Source organism: Desmodus rotundus, chromosome 3, assembly GCF_022682495.2.
Source record: "Desmodus rotundus isolate HL8 chromosome 3, HLdesRot8A.1, whole genome shotgun sequence".
Lineage (NCBI taxonomy): Eukaryota > Metazoa > Chordata > Mammalia > Chiroptera > Phyllostomidae > Desmodus > Desmodus rotundus.
This window is the reverse complement of record NC_071389.1, coordinates 16,785,102-16,802,334: the sequence shown is the minus strand read 5'-3', so window position 1 is coordinate 16,802,334 and position 17,233 is coordinate 16,785,102. Positions and strand designations below refer to the sequence as shown.

The window sequence follows — 17,233 nt, the reverse complement described above, 5'->3', positions numbered from 1 at the left end:
ATTGTCTTTTTATTTAAAGACATTGTTTACATCAGAGAATTGTATCAAAAAGCTTAGTACCTACCCCAGAGTTGCTTGTGGCAGCAGAAGCTAACATTTACCACATAAACATTGTCACCTATTTATTGTTGGGTTTCTGAAATTCATAGTAAATGTAATATATTTTGAAAGTTTGCCATAGTATTGCATGCTGCAGAGTTTAATTTGGTGTAGCTAGGTCCATCTTGGATTACTTCCAAGGAATTTAGTTATTATAGAACCAAAAGGACTTTGTTATAAGACAGTCCTATAGCATGCATCCCAGGGGCAACATTCTAGCAAGGCTCCCACTTACCCGGAAATCACTAGATTACCAGATGTTTGGGCGTGTTAGTGGGGCTGGCCTTGTGGACTGGCTGCTCTGGGCCCTGAGGGTCCTTCCAAAGCTTAAGGAGTGACTGGCATTCTTCCAAAGGAATATTGTTCACTTTTTGAACATCCTTTCAGCATTCCCCTCTGAAAGGACCTACACTGCTGGCTGGTTGTAAAAAAAGAAGGTAGCCTTATAGACACCTTCAAGCCTTTCCCCTCTAATGGTCTGGTAGTGTTACCATCCTGCAAATAACCACCGAGCAGGGGCAGAAAGCGAATATTTATCTTGCTTGCATCCATAAATATCTTTGAAACAGGTAAAAAGTAACTACAGATAACTAGAGGCAGGTATCTTCTGTGATACATGGGCATACATCAAAGTAGAGCTTGTGCAGGGAAATTCAAGGACGCCCACCTGATCCGGGAGCCTGGAATGGGAGCATGGTGGCTTCTCACACAGATACCGAGAAAGCATATGGCATCTCTCCTATGTTATTATTGTGTGAAGTTATGTCTCTTGGCTTTCGAAGGGGCTAGCTGGCATTGTAGGACAGAGATTTGACTCTGCAGCCTTTATCATTTAGTTGAATTTGGGCAGAGGAGTTGTAGGGCAGAAGGGAGTACACACCTGATTAATATTGAAGGGAGTTTGGTAGAGTGCTGTAGGATAGGATAAACAAGCAATATAAAACAAGTTTATTTTTTAGGTATTGGTATTTTCCTTTTTAACCTTCTCCCCTCAATTATCTGAATTTTGCCTAACAGAAATGAGAAGTGGTGTAGCTAAATCAACAAGATTTAATATAAAAATCATTAGTGTTTGATTTGGACCTGCTTTCTGTATTTTGTGATAGGATTGGAAGCCAGGTCATAGAATTGCCTTTCCAATTCTTTTGAGTTCAGAATAGTATTAAAATAAAAGTCCACCCCTAAGCATATGCTTTCTGGAAAGCGAAAGAGACTTGTGCCAGAATGCAGTATTCTAACCAGTGTGATTGAGTCTAAAAGATAACTCCTACCTTAATACTCAGTAACTCACTCTATTATGTCACAGGCACTAAGAGATGGTAATTAAATCTTGTCTGCCATAAAACATCTGGCCATCTTCTCAATGGGGCCCTCTAGTGGTTGGGGAGCTGGGGGCAGATGCTGAGCTATGCTAGAAGAGAGCAAGAAGGTGGAATGCTGTGGTTATCTCTTTTCACAGAGGAATAACAGCTGCCTACATATGTACACATGTGAACCTACACATGTTCACAAGTTTCAGGTGGGTGGGAAGCCACAAATGCTTTCTAAAGGGTCCAGGGAAATTGCTGAGAGGGAAGGGAACCAGTGGCAGAAATCCCCTCTGATGTGCCAGGGTATCCAGATATCCTCAGGCAGATGGCTGTGGCCATGCAGATCATTAGAAATAATCAGGATTCCCTGCTGCTGTAGTTCATTCTTTGTCCTGACCATGCAGATTCCTCTGCCAGGAATTGAAAGTAAGGCTAAGGTTCTTTAAAAGCCAGATAAATACAGAGGTGGCATTCAAGGGGCATTGGAATGCTGGTATGGGAGAGGAAGTATGCAATCAATTTGAATGACTTCTTGATTCCTGAGTGTAAAAACTGCTAACTGGTAGGTATTTGGAATATTGGATTTGGTTTGGAGCTCATCTGTCTACTGACAGCTACTTATCTTCATTTCTATCCCAGGGACGATGGGAAAGAGGCACTCAAATTCTACACAGACCCTTCGTACTTCTTTGATCTTTGGAAGGAGAAGATGCTGCAGGACACCAAGGATATCATGAAAGAGAAGAGAAAGCATAGGGTGAGGGGAAAGGGGCCTCTGTTCTACACATCAGTAGGCACGATTGTGGAGGGGGGATAAAAAGGAAGCCAGTCTTATGTGAAGTAATCATTCCAAGTGGTTGCTTGCTTGGATGCCAGGTGAAACTCTTTAAAAAAAATGTGTCCGTTCCAAGCACAACCAAGATGAAAGTATAAATCACACCAAAAATGTGTTTGTTTCCCCCAGCACTATTAACAATTGAGTATATTCAGTCTGGGTTTTAGAAATTGACTTTTCTATTCACCATTTATTTCTCTTGCAGTTTGCACCTGGCTCTGCTGGACACTCAAGCTAGGCTAGTCCCTTCCCTGCCAGTTTTGCAGCTCATTTCTCAGAGATCAGCACAAGGCTGTACAGTGTTTGATTTGCAACAGGAGCACTTAACACCTTCACTACTGGTGGGCGGGGCAGGGGAGGGACATAGGCCTAGTTTCAGGAGGTGCTCCTTTCCCCTTAGACTCCCAGTGATGTGTATAAGCATATATGACCTACCAGTTACAACCTCACAATCCCATTAGCATGGCTGACAGGAGGCCCAAGAGAGTGCTGGGGCCAGTGCAGCCACACAGGCTGAAGAATCCCTCGTTGGCTGTTTTGTTTGAACTCTTTCTTTCTACCTGCCTCGGACATCTACAGCTGTCGTTACTTCTCACTTCTCTTCACTAATCTTTGTGGCAGAGCCAGTAACAAGGGGCTGTTTACTAACTTCCTAACAGTTAGAGCTGCTCAAAAACATGAATGAGTTACTCAAAAAGGTAGTGAGTTTCTCATCACTAGAGGTGTTTGAGCCAAGAAGGTAGTTTGGATTAGGTGACTTCTGTGTCACTTGAAACCCAGTAATTCCATAAATTCTGTAGTTACTCTATGTTGTCTAGGCAAGTCATCTGTGGGGTGTGCATCCATGAAGGTGGATGGAATTGTAGACAACTTTGGAAAATGTTTTACAAAGGATCTTCTATTTCTTTTCATTATAGAAAGAAAAGAAAGACAATCCAAACAGAGGGAACGTTAACCCACGTAAAATCAAAACACGTAAGGAAGAGTGGGAGAAAATGAAGATGGGACAAGAATTTGTGGAATCCAAAGAAAAGCTGGGGCCTTCTGGGTAGGTGACACTTTTGTACTGTTGGTAGCATTCTTTGAAGGGGCCAGAAAACATCAGTCGGACAGCTGTGGTGTGACACCTTTCACAGCTCCTGATGTCTGGCTATATGGCTTCGATCAATACCACTGTTAATCAACTACTTTAAAGTGCACCCATCTGGTGATTAAAATTTGGTAAATAAATCAAGACTCAGCAGTTTAAATGAGGTGACCGAAGTGGTCTGGAAAAGAGTCCGTGGCTTCTAGTGCCCTGACTCTGCCAGACGCTGGTTGTCCAAGGACCTCAAAGGAAAGACTGGAAAGGAAAGAAAAGCAGTCCTGGGAGAGCTGGGCCTTCCGCCGGAGTGGGGAGGGCCAGGCAGGGAATCCACGCACATCACCAAAGCAACTTTTCAGTCAGCCTTTGTCAGTCTCAGGGGAGAGGCTGGCCGAGGGACGGAAAGCAGACCTCAGTGGCAGTGTGGGGAAGGTCGCTCAGCCAGCGTTGGGGCTATATATCTCCAAAGAGAAATGGTGGATGTCAGTCTGACCCCATTTCCCAATACCAGGTCACACTAGAGGCTTAAAAGGGAAAAGAGTGGTTTTAAAACTCGTTTTGATGCTTATCCTAGTGTCCAACCTGTGTGACATCAGAGTCAAGTTACCACGACTGCTTGGTGCGCATGTCGCCCTGGTTTTCCCCTAAATACACTGCATCCTGGCTGTCAGAGAACCGTGCCAGCCGATGCCGGGTGTCTAGGAATGATGAAAGGAAAGAGTTGAGTTGTTCTTGCTTTTAGAAATAACTCTACCATGAAATCTTGACTTTTAAAAATCTTGACACCTCTGACACTTGTTCTTCCTGGATTAAGAGATTTGTTCTGAAGAGCGAGGAAGATGGCGAGAGGAAAAACGAGCCTTTCTCTCTACAGGGAATCGGCCCTGAGGGCGCCTCCGTTACCTTCACCTCCCAGTGAAAGGGCCACTTTCATTCTGTGGAGTCCCATCTTCTCAGACAGGTCCTTGTTGTAGGTTCAGTGACTCAAAGGCCAGAAGCTTGCGTGTTTAGTTTATGCCAACTATTTTGTGGAGTTGCTTTTTTAAAATTATTTTTAATTTTTTAAATTTTTTTATGGAATGGGGGTGGTGAAAATAAGGACTTTGCCTCCCATTTCCCTGTTGTCGAAGAGCTTTGGAATCGGGCTCCATGGCTGTCTACCTGGTCATGCTTGTGGGCGAACCTGTAGAGAGATGTGCCGGGCTCAGAGGGCTCCAGGCCTCGGGGATTTTCCACATCAGCGCATCATTTGATTCAGTTAGTTCCCTCCAACTCTCCTCTCCTTGGGGTCTATTTTAAATGTGTTCCTTAGAACCCCACAATGGTGGAAAGAAGCGGGTAGGACAGGCCACATTTTGCTAGCTGCTGCTTGGCAGGGTTTTTTTTGGGTTTTGGTTTTGGGGGGCTTTTTTTGTTTGTTTGGTTGGGGGTTTTTTTTTGCTTGTTTGGAAGTTTACTGTTCACCCAGAGCAAATTCACCCAGGGCCCAGTGTTCTGAGGGGCAGGTTTTCAGGAGGCAAGCCCTAGCACCAGGCCTTAGCACCCCGCTTTAGTCAGCAGCTCATTGTTACTGGTAAGAGCCCTGACAGAGAGACCGTGTCTGACTACCACATGGCACCTGCGTTTGTCCTCAGTTTGGTTTTGCAGTCAGATGCCTCCTTGGCCTTTGAGCATTCCAGAGGCTTGCCCACCTCAGGACCGGGCTGCATGCCAGTCACCTTGGGGCTTGGCCTTGCCCTTTACCACCAACAAGCGTTGGGATTTGGGGATAGGCTGCTCCTATCCAAAGGCTAACATTTGGGAGAAAACTTAAAAGAACTGCTGGGGTTTTTTGTTTTTGTTTTTAATCCTCACCTGGGGATGTATTCATTGATTTTAGAGAGAGAGGAAGGGAGTGGGGGTGGGGGAGAGAGAGAGAAACATCCATCAGTTGCCTCCCATACATGGCCTGACTGGTGACCAAACCTTCGACCTAGGTTAGGTATGTGCCCTAACTGGGATCGAGCCTGTGACCTTCCGGTATATAGGATGACACTCCAGCCACTGAGCCACACCAGCCAGGGCAGAACTGCTGGGTTTTTGACAAAGCCAACACTGAGAAAGAAACAGCATGATTTTGGTAGTCTGGGTTGAATCCCATTCCAACAAATAATCCAGCAGAAATACCTGGGAGATGATAACAATAGAATGTTTAGCCCTAGAATAAAATTTTAGTATAACAAAAACTATGGGGAATATACTTACTTTATTTCTCCGTGAAAGCTTGTGTACCAAATACGTTTTGGAGGGGTCTCTTAAGAAAACAAGAACCCTGGCTGGTGTGGCTCAGTGTATTGAGCGCCCGGCTGCAAAGCAAAGGGTTGCCAGTTCAATTCCCAGTCAGGGCACATGCCTGGGTTGCAGGCCAGGTCCCCAGTAGGGGGAACACGGGAGGCAACCACATATTGATGTTTCTCACCCTTTCTTTCTCCTTCCCTTCCACTCTCTAAAAATATATAAATAAATAAAATCTTAAAAAAAAAAAAACAAAAAAAAAAACCAAGAGTATCACTCTGAACTTTTAAATGACAGTTTTCACGTTGGGTCCATTGTCAGGTACCCACCCACCTTGGTGTACCAGAATGGCAGCATCGGCTCTGTGGAAAATATGGATGCAAGCAACTACCCACCACCACCACAGTCAGACTCCACTTCTCCACCTTCTTCCTTCTCTGAGGACAGCTTGCCGCCACCACCTGCGGAATTCAGGTAAATGGTGGTACCTTTCCTGGTAGATGTACTCTGTGTGGTTAAAAACTCAGGAAAAAAACCAGAGTTCCAGATCCAGGCCAGGACCACTAATATAATATCAGGCAATTCTGTCTAGATAATAGAAATAATTAATATTTATCGAGTGTTGGTAAGGTGCCAGGTATTATACCAAATGGTATATATGTTACTAAATCCTCACAAGAGTAATCTTGAGATAGGTACCCATTTTACAGATGAGTAAATGGCAAGACACAGAGAGGTCAATGAACTTACTTGAGGTCACAGAGCCAGTAAGAGGCAGAGTCCAACAGATTGGAAAGCAGCTCAGTGACTCCAGAGCCTGTGTTCTGTACTACTAGCTACACCCAAAAAAACAGAAGTCACCAAACTAATCTCTTGTATTTTACTTAGCTTTAACTCAGCATGAATTGAAGCAGTATAATTTACTATCTGTAAAATATTTATGACACCTTGTCCAATTATCTAGGAACCTAGCAGACAGTCACCTTTTTCTCCTGTTGCTTCTGGTTCATTTCACTGTGGGATAGACTCTCCAGAAGTAATGAAACAAAGGGAAAGGAGAGATGAATTTAGAACCTGTTTATTTTGATATTTGTCAGTGTCCCTGGCAGGGGTATACCGGGAAAGAGTTAGCAAGTACTGGCCGGCAAGGGCCATTAGGAGTGTTTGCATTTCAGTTTCCTCACAGTTACTTTGAGCTCTCTGGTGCCAGGTGCCCTGTTCTCCTTGGTCACTGTTCTGTCAGAGGTTGGATATGTTGGGGACCCCTCAGCTGGAAACCTAAGGCAGTGCTCTAAGCATCCCTCCTACCCTCCAACCCATTTTTCTTGGCTCTTGGAACCACTAATCCCAAATCTCCTCCTGCCTCCCAAGTCACTTCCTGCCGGTTTTTGTGTCAGATGCAGCTAAGGCTTGGAGGTCTATGGAAAATTCCAAGATGGATGCTTTTCTAAGGAGCAGCTGTTAGTTCAGGGCAGATACAAAGATGGAAAAAGAAGCCCTCGGCCTCACACACGGCCTGAGACCTTGCAGCTGAGCATCCCTGACCCAGGAGAGGTGCACCTTAATCCTCTCAGCCCAGCTCGAGTCTGGTGGCACATGCATTTCCTGTCTCTGCTGACCCTCAGACCCTCCATTCTTTCTCAGGTTTTTATACATGAACACTGAAAATACCTTGCCTAAATCTGTACCCCGCTCAAGGTTTGGTCAGCTTGGCTTGGGTTTCCTGCCCTCATAAGATCTAGTGAATGTTAATAGCCCGAGGAACAGAAGGTGGGTGGGTGGTGGTTCATTCTTGCATGTCTTCGTATTCCTGGCTCCTGGATTAAACCGACTGTTCCTGCCCTGACTGGTATGGCTCAGTGGGTTGGACCAAACCAAAAGGTCACTGGTTCGATTCCTGGTCAGGGCACATGCCTGAGCTGCAGGCAAGGTCCCCAGTTGGGGGCGTGCAAGAGGCAACTGATCAATGAATCTCTTACACGTTGATGTTTTTCTCCCTCTTTCTCCCTCCCTTTCCCTCTCTCTAAAAATAAATAATTTTTTTAAATTTAAAAACCTAACTGTTCTTTTAGAGGAAGGGTTCAGGAGAGGACCTTTTCTTAGAGTGCTGAAACCTAGGTGATGATCTTGGCCAGCCCTTCTCTGCTGCTTCAGGTAGTTTTTCTCAATTTCTGCTTAGACTTCTCTGCTGATGAGAAGCTCATTACCTTACAGGGCTGCCCATTTCATTGTTGGTCTGTTGTGACCATTTCCAGGTTATTCTTTCCATTTGAGCAAAATGAAATGATACAGTCAATCACAATGAATTTAGGCTTACAGATTAGCTTACCTACAGGTGGATATTTGCATCCTGAAAGTAATGGTGGGTCTTTTTTTTTTTTTTGTCCTTTTAGCTACCCAGCAGACAACAACCAAAGGGGTTCTGGCTTAGCTGGACCCAAAAGATCCAGTTTGGTCAGCCCAAGCCATCCACCACCAGCTCCTCCTCTGGGCACTCCACCAGGCCCCAAGCCTGGCTTCGCTCCACCCTCTGCCCCTCCACCTCCACCTCCAATGATAAATGTCCCACCCCCACCCCCACCTGGAGGATTTGGATCCCCATCTACCCCACCACCACCTTCACCACCCTCTTTCCCACCTCACCCTGATTTTGCTGCCCCTCCACCTCCTCCCCCGCCGCCTGCAGCTGACTACCCAACCCTCCCACCACTTCCCTTATCCCAACCAACAGGAGGGGCTCCTCCTCCTCCCCCTCCACCCCCTCCTCCTGGGCCACCTCCTCTCCTTTACTGTGGTGCAGATGGCCAGCCTGCTGCACCACCACCACCACTTTCTGATACACCCAAGTCCAAGTCCTCCTTGCCTCCTGTGAGCGACGCCCGCAGCGACTTGCTTTCAGCCATCCGTCAAGGTAAACCCCAGTGGTGGTCTGGGACCGTGAAGCATTGTCTTTCTGCAGCTGAGTGACTGGTTAGAGGCTGGGTGAGGGGTTCTGTTCCCTTCCCAGGGAATAGCTTTCATTGGATGGAGTGAGGTGGGGACCTCAGGCTTCAAATCAGCCTGAAGACTTTACCCTAAAAATATGGGGATTTAGATTTTTCTTCACCCTGGTTTAAAGTAAAGAATTCTCACCCTGGGATCTTTGAACTCCTTGAAAATTGTGCTTTGTGCCTCTTCGTGTCCACTTTGTGCCCCAGAGAAAAACCAGAATCACTGTCATAGCGGGTACTTCTTCAGCTGAACTCAGTCAGTCCTTGTCCTGCACTGCTTTGCCTTTCATCTGTCATTTCTTTCTACTCTCTTTCGCTCTTTCTCACCCATTCCCTTCTCCCTTCCCCCCTCCCCAACCCTGTCCCCCCTCTGTCTCCTTTTTTTTGCCTTCCTTCCTCCTCTCATCATCGTCTCACCCTCGTGGAGCATTTATTCTTTCTGCCAGAGGCCAGGTCGGGTACCAAGGGGCTAGAGCGGCTTCCTCTGCTTGTGAGCCTCAAGGGACGAAAGCACTGTCTGAAAGGGACAACCTAGGGCAGCTGAGCTCTGTGGTTGTCAGTGAGTCGGGCAGACTGTGTGCATGCTCGGTGGGCTGTGATGGCTAGTCCCCACTTGGAGCCTCATGAGCAGTGCATCCTCACCAGCCTGAGCACTGGCAGTGGGGAAGGGTGACAGGCTCTTTCAGACATACCTGTGAGCCACCCTTTCATAAACCTTCGTTTTTGTTTTTTTCCTGCTTCCTCCTTTCCTGAGGATCCTTCTCTTCTGCTGTCCTTTCCCATGTTCTACCAGACAGTGGCTGTTCCCCCTTCCTCAGTCCTGTGTGGGGTCTGTGACTGACTCGCCTTCTTCATAACCCTTCTCTCTCTCCCACTAGGCTTTCAGCTGCGCAAGGTTGAGGAACAGCAGGAACAAGAGAAGCGGGATGTTGTGGGCAACGACGTGGCCACCATCTTGTCCCGTCGTATTGCTGTTGAGTACAGTGACTCAGAAGATGACTCCTCTGAGTTCGATGAGGACGACTGGTCGGATTAAGTCTTTCTGCCTGCTCCCACCTCATTTCTTCCTACCTGCCTTCTTTGTTGCCTACCCCAGCAGTCCCGTGGGAGAAAAGGGGAGGAAAAAAAGAATAGCAAGGGGCCAAAGTCTTCCCTGAAGCTACCAAAGATATGTCCAAGTGCTTCCTCCAGATCAGCTTGTATCTCCCACCCCCATGGTCAGGCCCAGGGGGCCCCTGAGGCATTCCCTCTTCCCTTCGAGTGACTCTTGCGTATTGAAGAGAAGGGAAAAACCCCACAGCTGATCCTTTTCAATGGGTTTGAATTGGAGTTGGTGCCTTTCCCTAGGAGCCATTTTCAACTGTGGTCTCCTCCCCAAATCCTTGCCCTCAGCCACTTCGAATAATGCCGACTACCTTCTGGCCCTAAAGCCTGCATGGACACAGCTGGCCCCTTTCCCATGCGCTGAGAGGCCAGCGCGGGCCGCACGCCCCAGCAGCCAGACTGCCGCACCCTTCTGCCCTGGGCAGCAGGGTAAGGCTGCCTTTTGCTAGGCTGTTTCTGTATCCGGATCCCCCTTACTCCAGGAGCCATCATGCCCCTAAAAAAGTCTCAACCCCTCTGCCCAGAAATGATGCCTTTCTGAAGACTGAGGTGGCTGCCTCCCTCCCAGGCTGCCTCTGCTGAGCAGGGTGTTTGGGTGTCCTTCAAACGCCCTTTTCTCACCATCAGATGCCTCTGGACACCCAGTTTTGACCTCTAATACCTATGACCAAACTGGCCCTGACACACAGGGGTCTGGGCCTCTGCTGGATGTCAGGAGCCAAGCTTAAGACTTGGGACTGCAGGACGGGGAGGATGGGGGCACTAGTTGGTCCTGCCTTTTTAATGATGCTGAAGTCTAGAGATGGGAACTGACCTGCTCAAGGTCACACAGTTGGATCTTGACAGGGCTAGAGCCCAGGGTTTCTGATTCCAAGTCACCTGTGCTTTCTGGGACCAAATAGTGGACACCTGCTGGAGCCTGGGCAGAGCATCCTTGACTCTGTGCTGCTCCGGAGCTCACCATAGGTGGGGGTCCCACAGGAGGGCCCAGGGCCTGTGCCAGGCTCATCAGTGCCGCTCAGACCCTTCTGCGAAGCCTCTCGGAAATCTTTGCTTCCCTTTTGTGACCACTAGCCACCCACATGGCCTTGGGAGCTGCCCCTCTGGGGAACCTAGAGGTAGTGAGAGAAGGAAGGGGGTGGGCAGCTTTGACAGGTGCTGTTTTCAATTCCTCTGCAACTCCTCCCCCTTTTATTTCCCCAATTTAAGCTAGGTTCTGCCAACTGTAGAAACTTCAGTCCCTCAAGCTGGCAGCCACCACAGGTAGCTGCCTGGGGGGCCTGGCAGCCATGAGGAGGTCTGAAAAGCAGAGGGGCTCCGGGTTTTGTTTCCAGCTCCCCTCCTCACTACACACGGGGATGTTCCCTCCCTCCTTCCCCCTTCTTCCCAGAGCTAATACACAGGTGCTGTTATTCAGAAAAAAACTGGTCAGCTTTGGCCGCCAGTGAGGCTTCTTCTCTTCTGCCCTATTGTGTAGCCTCTTCTGCTGAAACCGGCTTCTCCTGGCTTCTCCTGCTTTCAGAGCCCTGAAACAAAGAGAAACAGGATCTGCCTCTGCCCAGCACAGCAAATGGTTGTAGTGATTGCCAAAGCCTTCGTAAACCCCTCCGGCTTGGGGAGAGTGTGTAATCATGGGTACTGCCGCTGTGCCCTGGCTGAACGCTCCCCCTCTGCCTTTTTCCCTTGAACTAGGGCCGAGACTGAGCTTGTAGGGCCAGCGTGCCCTCCTGTTGGGACCGCTCCAGAGTGTGCCCTCCTCCCTCTCCCCGGGTCAGGTGTCCCTGGCATGGGGCCAGCACCTGGCTCTGGTGCTGAGCATACTGGGCTGTGTGTACCCCTCCCTCGCTTCCCACCTTGCACTTCGGAAGCTGAAGGTACATTTTTCAGAACCCTAAAATGGCCGTTGAAGGTGCCCCTGGCTGCAGCCCAGGAGGGGTTAGAGAGACAGGCAGAGGGCAGTGGTTCTCCCAAATAGGAGTCCTGGGGCCTGGCCAGGCCAGAGTATGGGCCTAATGGCTTTGACTAAATTACCCCACCCCCTCCCTTCCGGAAAAGGGGAGCCAGTGCCATTCTGACCTTGAAGGGGGCGGTGTTGGCCTGGCTTCTGGAATGGACAGTCTAGGATGGAAAGGTCTGGGGGTAGGCAGGGGGGGCACTGCTTGCAGAACGTAGGATTAGATCATTAGCTCAGTGACCTCCTAGGGTTTCGATGTGCTGTGTTCTCATCCTACAGCTGGTTTGGTAATGATCTGCAAGTCCCGGAGAGCAACAGCACAGCTCTGCCTGACGCTCTCATTAAAGTCTATGCAGCCAAGCTCGGAGCTTTGTAGCAGCCGGCCTTGGGAAGCCTCCTCAGCTGGGGGGTGGGCTGGGACCCAGTCAGCTGAGAGGCCCTCTGGGCTCTACTTATGCATATGTGCACCACCACCCCCCCGCATGCTTCTTTAAACCTAGAGTCCTTTAAGATGATAAAGGACTCTATGCAGGTAATCATGTATCTTTGGACTCTTGTAATTATAGAATGCAGAGTTTAGTGATTATTTATGCTGGGCCCATAAGGACTCCAGCACTGAAGCCAGCGAGCCACCTCCTTTCCTGGTCTGCTCAGCCCAGGGGACCTGCCCCCATTCCTGTGGCCCTGGGGTCCAGCTTCCAACCGACAAGCAGTGTTAGAAGTGACTGGTGGCTTTGCCCCGGTTATGAGATGAGTACATTCCAAAGGAGCAGCCTCTGGGAGGAGCAGGCTCTTGATCCCTTGGAAACTCAGAGCGGCCAACCCAAGCTCCAGCTTGCCTCCGGAAGCTTGAGCGCCCTCAGAAATGACCCTGGCCAATGTCACCGCAGAGCTGAGGCGGTGTTGTCAGGGCTAATGTGAAATCTCTTCCCGTGGCGCCGATCCTCCAGCTCTGCAGTGCCAGCTTGGACAGATTGAGGTCTCTGTGGCTTTGGTGACCCTGCTTAAGCATTCCCATCGTGTCCTAGCTCTGCTCTCAGCGTGCCTCCCACTGCAAACTCCCTCACCTGTCTTGAGGGCCTGGGGATGGGACAGTGCCCCAAAGCCAGGGGCTTTTGCTCAGGAGACGAGTCAGCCTTCCTAGGGGCATCAGGCTTTGAGCTCTACTGGGGTCCTGCCGACCTGGGGACCAGGTATTGTTGCCTAGAGACACACCTTGCCTCAGTGAGTGCTAGGGAACAATGTTATTAACTTTACTCAGTTAACTCACTTGAGAAACTAACCAGTTTTTACTTACTGTCTAGAATGATGTACATGTAGGAGAGTGAGCCATAATGCTCCCAAAGTGCCTTCTTTTCTCTGATATAAACATATTTATAAGGACCTATTCCAGTGGATTCTTGGGTGTGTTTGCCACATCGAGATTTTAGGGAGCAAGCACATACATAGTGGGGATGCAGTCTGAAAATGGGTCCCTTTTCCCCAGGGATGGGGAAGGAGCTTCAAGTAGAGATCTGAGCAGTGGGCTTCAGCCAAACCCCAAAGTGACCCTTTCCCTTTGCCCTACTACTCAGGTCCTCAGAAGGATGTCCAGTTTTTTAAAGCCCTGGGGCTCCCAGCCTGGTCTCATTTGCTTCTGTGCTGGGCTCATGTGCGTACTTTAGCTCCCCAGTGACCTGGAGATTCCATGTAACTGTATACAAGCCAATATTTTAAATAATTTGATAAAATCTTTGTAGCCACCTAGCCACCTCTGGTGTGTGTTTTTTTAATGGGAGAAGTGGTTAGAAGGGGGCCACGTTGAGAGGCACAGGTGGTTGTCAGAGCTCTAGAGGGAGGTCCAGTGTGGGCGGGCTTAGGAGGCAGGAGGCCTCTGGGTGTGGATGGTGCACCTTGGTCGGAAGGTGGGTATGAAGGCCAGAAACCATTCTGATGTAGGAGGACGCCCAAACTGAGGGACCTAGAGGCGCAGATCCCCAGGCTCCCCTCAGCGGAGAGGAGTGTGCTGGGACCAGGGGAGGTGAACTGCTGGTAACTCCTTGGGTCAGGCAGAAGAGAAACACAGGCCAAATGCTGATGCTGCCTCCCAGCATCTGGCCGGCATCTTGTCTGCCTCAGACCCAAGCAACTTCCCTTAAATAGAGCGATTTACAATGGAGTCCAAGAAAAGATTCAGGCTGCTACAAGCCCCTCTCCCAGGTGAGGGGGCTGGGTTTATATTCTGACCCCCCAAAATGACCTACCCAGGAAGCACCGGTTGTGGTTGTTCTGAGCACAGCTGCTGCGTGTAACTGTCCCTGGGGGTAATTCACAAACAGACGCCCAGTTCCAGGCCCAAGCAGAAGCAGTGAGGTGGCCTGGGAGAGGAGCGGGAGTAGGGTAGGTGACTGCTGGTCAGGTCTGTTCAGCGAGTCACCCACTGGCGTCCCAGGAGAGCTAGCAGAAGTTTTGAATTGTCAGCAACTGCTGCGCCAGCCGCTCTGAGCTCATCCCTGGAGGTGGGGGTGCAGGGGAGGGGGCACGGGAGCCGGCGCGCCCCTGTGGAGCCCCTCGCTCCACCCTCCTGCTCAGGCCTCTGTTTAGTCAGCACTTGGCTTCCCAAGGCCAGTGACTGACAGGCAGCCAGACGCCCGCCCTGGGAGAAGACAAAATGGTGGTGTCTGGAGCCGCCCTTGCTGGGGAATTGGAGGGAGGAATGTGGTTCTGGGAAGCAGGAGGCCTGCACTTGCGTTCTGGCTTCTCCACTTGAAGCTGAGACCCTATGCAAGTCACTTCACCTCTTGGGTTAATCCTGAGAAGAATGAGCATTTACTGAGTACCCACTACTTGTCCCAAACTACATAACTTTATTTCAGCCTTACGAGGTAAGGGCCCCCCATTTTACACTTGAGAAAAACAGGTTCAAAGAGGTAAAGTGGCCTTGCCTCCTAAGATCACATACCTGGCCAGGAGTGGGCCTCCAGCCAGAGCTGGTGCTCTGTCCACCGTGCAACTTAACCAGCTTTCAGCAGCTTTCCAAACAATCGAGGTCTTTGGCATTGCAAGGGGCACGTTAAAGGTTTTCCCTTCTTGTCTCCCTACTTCCTGGTGCCCAGTTTTACAAGTAATGGTTCATTTAGCTTTCGCTTTAAAATCAAGCAATCTGGACTGAGGGCCTAGCCATTGTAGACTTTCAGAGTTGAAAGTACCCTAATCTTTCCCTAGGTATCACCTGGGGCTTCCCACAGACACACCCTGCTTAGTATAGCACACACCTGTTCAGATGCACACTGTCGTGCACACTCATGTACACACAAGCGCATCAGTGGGCACACTTGAGAACCCAGGCCCAGGGACACTTGCCCACTGCATGCAGGACACAGATCTGCACACGGTTACAGGAATACACGTAATTGCAGGCAAAGTGCTCAGGAGCCACCCCGCCCTTCGCACTGCCAGTTCCTCACTGCCCCCTCCTGGCCGCCCAGTGGCCAGGGCAGTCTGGCTCGCTCTTAAGTTCTGGGGGTGGCTGTCAGCTAGTTCCCTGCTACGTCACAAGGCTGAGAGCGTTTTCAGGTGCTCGCCATGGACTGCCCCTCCGCCCCAGGAGAGGAGGGTGTGTAGAGGGGATTCTGAAGCTGGAGGACAAAAAAAATCCCACCAAAAACCCTTCACACCCAAAGAAATCTTGTGATAGAATCGTCCGTACTGTACCTCCACTTACCTTGGCAACTGTGTATACATTACATTAGAAACGGGAGCAGACTGAGGTCAAAGGTCAGATCTTTAAGCTCCCACCTTACTGCTCCCCCTGTAGTCCTCAGCTTCCTCGCCTATTCAATGAGGAGTTGATCATCATGTAGGCTGGCGCATCCACTCTGGCATCTCACCATATTGGGAACTCATGCCTCCCCCCAGGTGCGTGTGCCTGAGTAAGGCGTCCATAAACACCACCCCATGAATTCCTCAGGCCAGTCCATTGGAGGATTACCAGCACAAAGCTTTTTATTGCTATTTTACAGATGAGGAAATGAGGCACAGAGGCCCAACAACTTGCCCAAAGTCACACAGCAAGTTGGCATCAGGCACGGAAATAGAAACCTTCCCAATGCACAGCCTGCCTGCATGGGAGTAGAACCCCCCCTGTGGGCTTGGGCCCAGAGCCTAGGAGATAGGAACTATAGAGGCTAAAGCCAGAAGCTCCGCCCTTCTGCCTGGAAGCCGAGAAGGCTGAGGGGAACTCAGAGGAAGTCCCAGGCTTAAGCGTTAACACGGAGGTAAGAAAGGCAACTTGGAATCTGGGTGTTCCACCACTCCCCACCCCCACGAGTAGACTGCACCAACCTTAAACTTGCTTTTCTTCTGCAAAGCCAGAGGCAGGCTACAGGGGTTTCCCCCTATGCTGCAGTCACCTGGTAGCTTGTTCATCCAAGTATTTACACACGTGTGAGGGGTGCACGTGCATGCCTGGACTCCACAGTGTGTGCTCACACATGTGGGTGTATGGTCGTGCATGCCTGCAACTATACTTAGGAGCACATTCATAGGCATGTGTTACATGTAAGTATGTGTTTGCAAGCCTGTGCACATGACTGTGTGCATTTAGGTGAAGTATGTTTGGATACACCTGTATGAATGGTCTTGGCATATCTTGCCAGGTGCATTTACGTACATGTAAGATTTTGCATGCATGCCTACTGGGTTTGTTCATGAGTGTACTTGGGTATGTGCAACTGTTCACGTTCATTTGTGTGAAGAAGTGGGTGGGGCATGCCCATGCACACAACTGGTGTGTGTGTAGATGTGCACAAAGGGATGGCTTCTTGGGACTGTATACACGTGACCTCCTGAGAAAATATGTCAGTGTTTCCCCCAGCCCTGGTGTAGGGGGTGCCCTGCCTGGCTACAGCCAGGCAGTGGGCCTACAGCACCCCCACCCTGCCCCTGCACTCTATTCCCCAGATCCATCCTGCTTGGCCAATTTGCAGCCTCTTGCTCCCAGCTCCTGAGAAGGCCTGCAGCAAAGTCAAGGGGCTGGTGGCCAATTAGCAAAGGGGTTAATCAGGGATCTGGGGACCCCCGGGGGACGGGAAGCCAGAAGGCAGGCATTGGGGTTGGCAGGAGCTGGAGCTGCCTGTCATGAGGCTGGGGGAGGGGAGAGGCAGGGAGGGGAGGTCGAACCAGCTCGGCGGTGCTAGAAACCAAGGGTCTGCCTGTGAGTTCATGATTGCTGAGCATTGCCAGCAGTGGGAAGCCTGTGCAACTGTGTACACTGTGTGCAAAAGGTTATGTACAGGCCTTCAAGTCATTAAATGTCCTGTATGCAAATGTGCATGCATGACTATGGATACCATCTGTATACACACGTGCAGTTTCGTGTCTGTATATACGTTGGATGTACAATGGTGTGCAAATGGGTCTGGGTATGTGAGCATGTCTGAACCCATGTGCACACACGTATGCAAGGCTAAGTCTGTGTGTGTATACACATGTGCAAGGGCAAGTGTGTGTTCCTGCAAGTAACCATGTGCATATGAAGTTGACATGGTCTGTATACATGTGTGCGATGATATGTCTGCGCAAATGTACCAGTGTGCAGATACA

The 17,233-nt window shown here is 49.7% G+C and overlaps 1 protein-coding gene across 6 annotated transcripts in view; it reads left to right on the top strand.

Moving 5' to 3' along the window:
• WASF2 (WASP family member 2) overlaps nt 1-13,396 on the top strand; it is a 67,951-nt gene extending 54,555 nt beyond the window's left edge. For all 6 annotated transcript variants that reach the window (XM_053919993.1, XM_024554436.4, XM_053919991.2 and 3 more), the window contains 5 exons: nt 2,049-2,166; nt 3,162-3,292; nt 5,924-6,076; nt 7,996-8,513; nt 9,471-13,396. In XM_053919993.1, the coding sequence (XP_053775968.1) occupies nt 2,049-2,166; nt 3,162-3,292; nt 5,924-6,076; nt 7,996-8,513; nt 9,471-9,628 (1,078 nt within the window). In that variant the 3' untranslated portion in view covers nt 9,629-13,396. The remainder of the gene's footprint in view (nt 1-2,048; nt 2,167-3,161; nt 3,293-5,923; nt 6,077-7,995; nt 8,514-9,470) is intronic.
• Nucleotides 13,397-17,233: the final 3,837 nt, after the last annotated feature.